At 36.1% G+C, this 11,013-nt stretch overlaps 1 protein-coding gene across 1 annotated transcript in view; it reads right to left on the bottom strand.

Annotated features, from left to right (window-relative positions):
• The window catches only part of BIRC6 (baculoviral IAP repeat containing 6), a 177,162-nt gene that overhangs the window by 129,196 nt on the left and 36,953 nt on the right, over positions 1 to 11,013 (bottom strand). The window contains 3 exon segments of the mRNA XM_006094357.3: positions 1,542 to 1,691; positions 6,166 to 7,560; positions 10,073 to 10,131. Coding sequence (XP_006094419.1) covers positions 1,542 to 1,691; positions 6,166 to 7,560; positions 10,073 to 10,131 — 1,604 coding nt within the window.

Raw genomic sequence — 11,013 nt, 5'->3', positions numbered from 1 at the left:
AGTCAGTGTATCTCACCTGGGGACAATCTTGCCTCCCAAGGGGCAGTGGATGGGGGCAATTGTATGTACTAGAATCTAGTAGGCAGAATTCAGAGATAAGACTAATACAGGATACTCCTCCCACAACAAAAAATCTAGTCCAAAATGTCAGTAGTGCAGATGAGGTTGACAACACCTGGCATTAAGGTAGTGAAGACTACCATAGATTATACTAATAATCACTAAATTGAACATGTATTATACTAGTAATCACTAAGTTTGTCTATGATGCAAAGAAGAATAATCAAATGCCCAAATATAAGTGTCCATTAAGATTAACTACCAACTTTATGTATTATTTCTGTTTAGAATACATTTGAGTTCAAACATACTTTTTATTTCAGATTTACTAAACTTCTTTTAAATGCTAGTTCTGGGGAATAAAATGTGGTAAGTGCTAAGAGTACAACACAGCTCTATGGCAGTACAAAATTACTAAAAGGAGGCATAAAGGTTGGGGAAAAAGAGCTCAGTGCAACACGTGAAGAGCATGAAACGGAATTATATACTGTATCTAAAGTTTCACAATGGGGCAATTGGGGTCTAAATATGCTATTGCAGAGAGAAAGTATTTTTTTGACTTTTCAACTCCTATAGTAATATTAATAATATAGGCCATTCCACTGACTTTAAACTTAATTAATGAATCTTCTCTTTTTCATGTTTTTTTTTTCTTCCCTTGCTAGACCAAAAACTCCTTAATGACCAATGTAATGTTTTTTTTCCTTAGGTAACTGAACCAATGTTGGTCAACCTACCCAAAGTTGAGAATCACTTATTTTAATGTTTATAACATTTTCCAACTACTGGAAAAATAATAACTAATACACAAAAACAAGCCTAGTAAAAGAATGCCAATACAGAAATTAATGCCCTCAGCAAAGTCAGCAAGAGTTGACTATAAAAATTGAAATATTGCCCTAGCTGGCTTGTTTCAGTGGATAGAGCATCAGCCTGCAGACTGAAGGGTCCCAGGTTCGGTTCCAGCCAAGGGCACATGCCTGGGTTGCGAGCTCGATCCCCAGTGGGGGGCATGCAGGAGGCAGCCAATCAATGATTCTCTCTCATCATTGATGTTTCTAACTCTCTCTCCTCCCTTCCTCTCTGAAATCAATAAAAATATATTTTTTAAAAATTGAAATATTGTTTAAGAATATAATAGACTCAGCCCTAACCAGTTTGGCTCAGTGGATAGAGCATCGGCCTGCGAACCAAAGGGTCCCGGGTTCAATTCTGGTCAACGGCACATACCTCGGTTACAGGCTCCTCCCCAGCCCAGGCCCTGGTCGGGTGCGTGCAGGAGGCAACCAATCGATGTGTTTCTCTCACATCGATGTTTCTCTCTGTCTTTCTCTCTCTTCCACTCTCCCTAACAATCCATGAGAAAATATCCTCAGGTGAGGATTAACAACAACAACAACAACAACAAAATAAACTCAGAAAACTCTGAACATCACAGGAATATGCATTTTTTTAAATCATTTAAAAACTTAATACCATACCTGAAATGCCAGGACTTGAAGGATTCGATAAAGGTCTGGAACCTTCTGAAGATGGTTCTATTCCTTTAGAAAGAGATCCATCCACTAATATATCAGCTTCATCAATATCATCACAGGTTCCTCCAATTTGGAGAAAATGAAGCTCACCACCTACAGTGTATTGATATGTCATCAACATACATACATGGATGGGTACCCATACAAGTGCACTTTACTTAGTTAAGAAAATTTATTTTACTATCACTTGATAGTCAGATAAAGAAGGATAACAGCCCAGCCTGCATGGCTCAGTGGTTGAGCATTGACCTATGAACCAGGCCACAGTTCAATTCAACAAAGTGATATATTTCCAAGAACTTAGAAGTTAAACTGCCAAGTAATTGCAAACTGAAAATTAAATTAGGAAAATGGCAAATACACAAACATGTTTGAAAATAGTTATTCAACTAGAATTTACTTACTATGTGTAAGGTACTATTTTAAATGCTTAAATTAATTCATTTAGTCTTCACAAAAACCCTTGGGATAGGGACAATTATTGTAGCCACTTAACAGATGAGGAAACTAATATACTAGCTATTTTGGGATCAAGGGCCAATCTCAATCCCAGCAGTAACAAACCTGGCCAGTGTGGCTCAGTTAGTTAGAACATTGTCCCATGCACCAAAGAGCCAAGCGGTTCAGTTCCCAGTCAGGGCACATACCCAGGTTGTGGGTTTGATCCCCGAATCAGGGCTCGTATGGGAGGCAACCGATCAATGTTTTTCTCTCTCTCTCTCTCTCTCTCTCTCTCTCTCTCTCTCTCTCCTCCCCCCCCCCTTTAAAATCAGTGGGGGGGGGGGGGGACAAAGAGTCTTAATTTCACAATGAAATTGAATCTCTATTTTTTATATCTCTATCACAGAAAAACACTGAAAACAAACTTAGCAAAATTTTAAGACAAAACTGAATGAATAAAATTATATTCTAGCAAGAGTATTTGGAGATTCACTTCCAGAATTACAGAATAAGGAGGACAATAAAGTCTTTTCCTGAAAAGCAACTTTATATAAACCTGGACAAAACTGTCATTCAACCAGGGTGGGGCAAGTTGTGAAAAACAGCTGATTCACTTCTATTGCCAGAGGAAGCTCACTGATTTTATAGAGTGCTGTCATTTTAAAGTGGCTCAGTGGTGACTAAAATGAGGCCCATCAACTCTGCTACCTACAGTCAGGATCCTGGGGCAAGCAAAACACTAGAAATAACCAGGAATTTTAACTTAAAAGATATGATAGAAGCATAGGGAGCTTGGTAAACTCTATAAATCCTACACTGATTAGAGGTTGTACACATGTGTAGTAGCAAAGACCACACTGGGCCTAAGCCATCAACACATTCCCAAACAAGCCCCCAATGCCTATGCAAGGAAGAATTGAGAGGACTCAACAGAAAACAAAAATAAAGAAAACAAAAGTCAGGGCACACATGAACATGGCCTTAGTGGTAAATATATTTGGTATTAGGGCACAACCACTTATCAAAATCTTTAGCTGAATACTAAGCTATGTGGAACACAGGTAACAATAAAAAAGAAGGCTTAAAGTTAAAATAAACAAACAAAAAAGAGAGTCAGCAGCAGCTACACACTGCAAAAGAAACACACTTCACAGATTTGGTCCAGGTGGGTTATCAAACAAAGAACAACAACCATCAAGAGAGGGTGGGTGAGGAGGGTAGGTGGTGGAGTGGGGATCAGAACCCAGAGTTTCTCCAGTGTCATTTAAAATGTCCAATATTAAATTAAAAACTATAAAACATGCAAAGGAAGAGCAATCCATGCTTAAGAAAAACAAAATCAATGAGAAACATCTGAGTGCCCAAAATTAGATTTGGCGAACAAAAATTTCAAATAAGCAATTGTAAATATTTTCATAAAATAAGAAACCAGATAAGGATAATTAAGGGAACAAATGGAAAAAATGACTCAACAAATTAAGAACCTCAACAAAAAAGAAATATTCTAAAAGATCAAAGGGAAATTCTGCAGTTTAAAGGTAAAATAACTAAAATTAAAAGTTCACTTGAGAAGCTCAAAGTACATTTGCAATGGTAGTAGAAGGAATCAGTGAAATAAAAATGGGCCAGTAGAAATCAAAGAAGCTAAATAAAAGAAAGAAATTTTTAAATAAAAAAAGCATCTCATTGACCTATGGGACAAATCAAATGAAGTGCATACATGTAATGAGAATTCCAAAAAAAGAGAAGAAAAAGACATAGAAAAAAATTTTTATAAAATAAGGGGCAAAAACTGCCAATATTTGATGAAAAACATTATACTACAAATACAATCATTTCAATTAAACTCAAGTAGGTTGACTACAAAAAGATCCACAGATACACATACATTACAGTCAAAGTCAATGAGAAAATCTTCAAAGCAGCAAGTTAAAAATAACTCATCAGACATGGAAACTACAATGGAAATTAACAGCTGACATCAGAAACAATGGAGGCCAGAGCCAATAGAATGACATGTACACAAAGTCAATGACTAATTCTACATATATAGCACTATTCTTCAAAAAGAAGGTGAAATAGACATTTCCAGATAAACAAAGACTAAGAGAACTTTTTGCTAGCAAACCTGCCTATTAATAAGTACTAAACAAAAGTCCTTCAAGATAAAAGACAATACCAAATTCACCAAAAAAAAAAAAAATAGAAATAACAAGTGAGCAAATGTTTTTTCTCATTTAACATTTTTAGGAGACAAAGACTTTATAAAATAACACTTTTTGGTTGAATTTAAAACTTATCTAAATATTATACTTAAGACAACAGTAGCACAAAGGTAGCATAGAAAAAAGATTACAGAAAAGTTTCCATATTTTACTAGAATTAAGTCAGAATTATTCTGAAGTAGATTGTGGCAACTTAAACCACTAAGACTGCAACTCCAGAAATAAAAACTATGCCCCTCATCTTATGATGGGAGTTACTTCCCAATAAACCCATCCTAAATTGAAAATATTGAAATTGCATTTAATACATGTAACCTACTTAACATAGGTTAGCCTAGCTGGTTTCTACTGAATACATATCGCTTTTGCACCATTTTAAAGTCAAAGCATCCTAAGTCAAACCATCTTAAGTTGGGGATCATCTTATATATTTTTTAAAATATCAAGGCCCTAGTGACGTCATGCCAAATGGCAAATTAAATTCTTTTCATTTTTTAAATCTTTCAGATTAAGATTCCAAAAGTCACCAAATGAGTCTTCTGATTTGGGTACATTCTAACAGTATAACTTAGTTAATCACTCTGATGACAGACTGCCAGGTCTGAACGCTGACTCTGTCATTTATTAGTTCTATATAGGCAAGTTACTTAACCTCGCTTTCCCTCAGTTCCCTTACCTATATAAATGGAGACAACGATAGCACATACCTCATAAGTTGGTGTGATGACTAAATGAATTAATAAAGGTAAAGATCTAACAACAATGAACTGGCCATAGATGATCAATAAATTCATATTACCCTTCATATTGCTTAGTATTTTAATGTGTTTTCTGAACTTTATTAACTAATTCAGTTTTATTAGTCTAAAGTTATTATGCCTTGCCATTTGTCAAGTTAACCCTTGCAAGGTTTTTATGTTATTTGAAGGTGTTTGTCCCTTTGTTATTTCACTTGATGTATTTCAAAAAAGGCAACCTGAACCACTATATTCACCATTATTTTTTTAATGTCATCTCTTGCTTTATTTTATTTAAATTCTTTATTGTTGAAAGTAACCATTATTCTTTTTAGCTAAAGTCTTGAGATCTTTTTAAAGAGAGGAAAAACAGGCTAAATCTTACCAGAACTACATGAGATACATCACTCTTCTCAAACCTAATTCCTCTGTCCAATTAGTGGCTAATAGTTACCTAGGCTTCAGTATCTCCTGGCCCTAAACTCCTACTAAACTATCAACAGGACTATTCATGTTGTCTGATATTGTCAGTAATCCTTTTCAAAAATAGCTTTTTCTCTCTGACTTAAAATACATATTAAGTTAAAAAAAAATGCATACCATATGTTAATTTATACAGAGCCTCAGATGTTACAAAACTGATTTCACTATCAACCAGAGGTAGGAATAAATCAAACAAAAAAAACTGGCAAAAGTACTAATTATTTGCTAAATATTTTTATTTCAGGGGGAAATGAGGACCAATACCTATGCGAGAAACTTTACATATATGATTTAATTTAATTCTAACAAACCTGGAAATAGGCCTTCTTATCCTAGTTTATGAGTAAAAAAAGAAAGGTTTACCTAAGTTTAAAGTAACTTGCCCAAGGCCACAAATTTAAGCAAATACAGAGTCAGGACTCAGAAAGAACAGCAGGTTATTTTCTTGAGGTTAAAGCAGAGAAGATACTTTCTGAGATATTTATTAACTTATTTACAGTTAGAATACTAACTTAGGACAGTAGAAAAAAGTTTTAAAAACGGTTTAAAAAGTTGAAAGGTTTACCACTTCATTATAAAGGAATAAATGTCTCTTTACATGGATCTAAAATTCACACACCAACAAATGCCATATACAACTTTATAAGGTTTGTAGAGAAACCCAACAAACCAACCACTTACCTTTGGTGCATGCACACAGCCTGTCTGTGCCGGAGCAGTAAATGACAGAAACAAACATGTCCTGTTCCTCAGTGCCCTCCTTTTTGGGAGGCTCCACTTTGGCCAAAATTTCAAAGTTTGAAAGATCTAATATTTTTACATATCCTCCCTGAGTGGTTATTACCAGGTGTCCAAGAGTAGAAACATCAGACTTTTTTTCTCTCTCAATGCCATTTTTTGAGGTTAATTGCATTTCCTCAATAGGTTCCTCACAGTCATCCTCTCGATTATCCAGTATATCTGGAGGAAGCAAAATGAGCGAGGTAATTGCGTCCTGGGGATCTTTGATATGTTGGACTTTTATTGGCTCCTCTTCTAAAGTCACTATCCGAGTGGCATAATTCATTTTATAAAGTATTAAATATCCACCACTAACATTCCTCTGCTCAGGCTGAATTATCAAAGGGGTCTGTACATCTGCTGGTGATTCGTGTTGGATTACACTAATATTTGCACCATTCACTACAGCAAGATTGGATTCCAGTTCACCTTTCCGTCTATTACACAGCGCAGAGTTTAATTTATTTAAATTATTCAAGGCCTCTACTTGATTTATTGCACTCAAGGATTCAACAGGGCATGTCCGCAGTCCTACCAACAAATGAATTCCATCAGCACAAGGAGTTATAGAGTCTATACAAAGATTCTCCTCCTCTGCAAACTTTGGCAGTCTCAAGCATTGAACCAAAGTCCCAGGCTTGGGAAACACCGAGTTCCACTTCTCAGAATCTGGAGAGGTAAGGTTGGCCGCTGCATCCGCAAACTGCTGAATGTAAGTCACGGGAGGATCCTGCAACAACATCTGCTCCTGACTATCCAGTTCCATTTCAATAATCTGTGGAACTGTAAAACCGTCATCATGCAAGCTTTTACTCATTATACTGTTCATCTGTGAAAAGATTTTTCCTGCTTTCTCATCAGATTCCTTGATGCTATAAAGAAGCAAAATGGGTAAAGTCCTCCTTACCAGAGGAGAATTTAATTCTGAATTAGTGCAGGATTCATTGTCAGTTGACCCTTGTTCTGATATACTTTCACCCTGAGTTCTGCTTAAACCATCCAGTGACCTGTGAGAATTACTACTAATGGGTGAGGTAGCAGGAGATTTATATGTTAATAAACCTCCAGCCAATAAACATGGAAAGGGAATGTTGTGTTGTTCCTGGTGCTTTTCCTTTGTCTTTTCACTCTTAGAGTTTGTTAAGCAAGAATTTGCCCCAAGTTCTTCAAGATCCTTAACGGTATCTTCAAGCACATTTGCAACAATTTCCCACTGAAGTTTTTCTGGCTGCTGGAGAATGCTGAGTGCTGTTATATCAAGGCTCATTTCCATGGCTTCCTTCTGTGATATATGCCCTGTGAAAAAGGAACAATATTCATTAGCAATGACCTTCTGAATGTAACTCAAAATCTCTAATGTGAAGTTTTCGTTAATTTTCATTTTTACTCATCTAGTCAATGCATTATGTATATATAGAAAAGCCTAAGCGACCGAACAACAAAACAACCGGTCAACCAGTCGCTATGATGGGCACTGACCTCCAGGGGGCAGATGCTCAACGCAGAAGCTGCCACCTGATGGTCAGTGCACTCCCACATGGGGAGCGCTGCTCAGCTGACCAATAGGTGCCAGATGCAGGGCTCACAGCTGGCCACTGCAGCCCGGAGACCGCAGCAAAGCGGCAGCAAGCCTACTGAGTGGCAGCGGCAGCAGGCGTAGCAGGGCTGGGATGAGCAGGAGTGGCAGGCAGGAGCAGCAGGTGGCATTGGACTGCCGGTTTCGACCCAATCCCCACAGGCCACACCCCAATCCCCACAGGCCACACCGGGGGACCCTCTAATATAATTAGCTAAGAAGATACATATTTTACTACAAATAAATGAGATACTTACAAATCTCAAAAGGAGGCAATACTAAAGTATTTGAACTAGAAGAATTTTTTTCTATAACCAATGCTACCTTTAAATACTACATGAAGACAACATTCCCAACACTACTGAGGTATCACAGAGTCAAGAATATATGGTAAGCCCTAACCGGTTTGGCTCAGTGGATAGAGCGTGAGCCTGCGGACTCAAGGGTCCCAGGTTCGATTCCGGTCAAGGGCATGTACCTTGGTTGCGGGCACATCCCCAGTGGGGAGTGTGCAGGAGGCAGCTGATGGATGTTTCTCTCTCATCAATGTTTCTAACTCTCTATCCCTCTCCCTTCCTCTCTGTAAAAAATCAATAAAATATATTTTAAAAAATTTATATGGTAATTTTTTAGATATAGGGATGTCAAGTAAACAGAACTATAGTTTCTATAGAAGGAGTGAAAGATCAACCAAGCATAGGTGAAAAAAATAAAGGTTAGAAAAGGTATAAGGACACAGACCAAAGGTAGATATTAAAATTACAAAAATACCTACTGAGATCCTTAGACCCAGAGAAAAGAGCAAAACCATAGTATACAAAGAAAATGTTATAGATAGAATTTAAAAGTTTAAGAGTAGAAAAAGAAAAATTTAGTTCAAACACTTCAGTGTACAAAGGAAAAAACTGAGGGCCAGAGAGTTAAAGTGACTTGACAAGACCTAAGAACTACTTTGTAGAAGAGATCAAGCTCTAACCAAGACTCCAGGTGACCAATGAGCAGTTTATTATTTATCAAATTCAGAAAATGCAATAGTAGCCCTTTTCTGTTTTTGCAAAAGGACAACAAAGATGGGAACAAACATTATCAGCAGAAAACTAAACATTTTTAAATGAAATCTTTATTATTCGGGATCTAACTATACATTTGTACATCACTCATGGCATTTTCCTACATTTTTGTTGATTTTTTTTCATTTCTAAGAACTACCTCAAAATAGAACTAAAGGTTAACCCAAAACCAGACCATTATTGTTTGGTGTCTTTAAAAAGGATTTCATGACAAACTAAATTTTAAAAAGAACTTGCTACTCTAAACTAACTATAACTTTTGACAACTACATAAAACCATGTCTCTTATAGAGAGATTTAACAAGTTATACATTCCTTAATTCATGAGACCTGACATCAGAGAAGAGCCAAAACGTAATAACAGTCATTTTTTAAAAACACTGGCTACTTCCAGGGATTATGCTTCACATATTTTTATCTTAATCCCAAAAACACTAATTAACACATGTTAGCATCACTATTTTATATATTAGAAAATGCTATCAGACTCTAATTAAATGACAGGATTTTGCCCTAACTGGTTTGGCTCAGCGGATAGAGCGTCGGCCTGCGGACTGAAGGGTCCCAGGTTCGATTCCGGTCAAGGGCATGTACCTTGGTTGCGGGCACATCCCCAGTCGGGGGCGTGCAGGAGGCAGCTGATTGATGTTTCTCTCTCATCGATGTTTCTAACTCTCTATCCCTCTCCCTTCCTCTCTGTAAAAAAAAATCAATAAAATATATTTTTTTTAAAAAATCAATAAAATATATTTTTAAATGAAAGGATTTTAATTCTGACATAGTAAAACTATTTTGAGATGCACTATTAGCCTTGCCCATACTATAACTATATTAAATATGAAAAATACTGTTTTAATATTTCATGTAGTTGAAGCCTTAATGTCTATGATTTTATACCTAAAAATGTATTTTCTATTCACCTGTTTTTACCTTAATTTAAATGTTACTTTTATTTAAAAAGAGAATACATTAAGCAAATAAATTGAACACATTATTAAGAGCTCAATGTCAACTCCCTGACATCTGTGACAAAAATTTGATAAAGCTGTCCCTTTACTTCATTTGGCTCAAGTAGGTACCATTTAAAGTTAAGTAGGAAACACTACGTACTACTAATTCAAGTTCTCTGCTATAAACAGATCAACTAACATTTTTTACATACCTGTCACAGAATCTGATCTGGAATGCTCTTCACTATCTGAATCCTCCAGTAAATCATCACTTAAAAGACAAAGTAAAAATATAATTTGAATTTCAAAAAAATGTATACATGTGAGACAGGAAAAAAAAAGTACAATGTTACAACAACCACTGCTTTACATCTGGAATATAAGCATCACAAAAACTATTAAAACTAACTTAAATTATGTATAAGTAGTCTGAGACCATAAGTGATTAAACAATGCTGATAAACTGCGGGCTCGATCTCCAGTGTGGGGTATGCAGGACGCAGCTGATCAATGATTGTCCCTCATCATTGATGTTTCTCTCTCTCTCCTCTTCCTTCCTCTCTGAAGTCAATAAAAATATTTTTTAAAGGGGTCTTCTTAGGAAAAAAAATAAATCAAAAGTATGAATAAAATAGCAATAGATACTATCTATCAATAATAACTTTAATTGCAAATAGATTAAATGTTCCAACCAAAAGACACAGGGTGGTTGAATGGGTAACAAAACAAGACCCTACACATGCTGTCTATAACAGACTCACTTTAGATCAAAAAACACATAGACTGAAAGTGAAGGGACTGAAAAGGATTTTTCATAAAAAGGAAACAACAAAAAGCTGGGGTAGCAATACTTATACCACACAAAATAGATTTTAAAACAAAGACACAAAAAAGGACCCAGCAATTCCACTTCTGGATATTTATCCAAAAAACCCAAAATACGAAATAGAAAAGCCATATGCATCCATATGTTCACTGCAACATTATTTACAATAGGCAAGATATGGAAGCAACCCAAGTGTCCATCAATAGATGAATGGATAAAGTGATGCATATATACAATTTGACTCAGCCATAAAAAAAATCTTGCCATCTGCAACAACATGGATGGATCGAGAGAGTATTGTGCTGAATCAAGTAAGTCAGGCAGAGA

This window comes from Myotis lucifugus, unplaced genomic scaffold, assembly GCF_000147115.1.
Source record: "Myotis lucifugus unplaced genomic scaffold, Myoluc2.0 scaffold_134, whole genome shotgun sequence".
NCBI lineage: Eukaryota > Metazoa > Chordata > Mammalia > Chiroptera > Vespertilionidae > Myotis > Myotis lucifugus.
The sequence above is the reverse complement of the archived record's forward strand: the minus strand, read 5'-3'. Positions and strand labels throughout refer to the sequence as shown.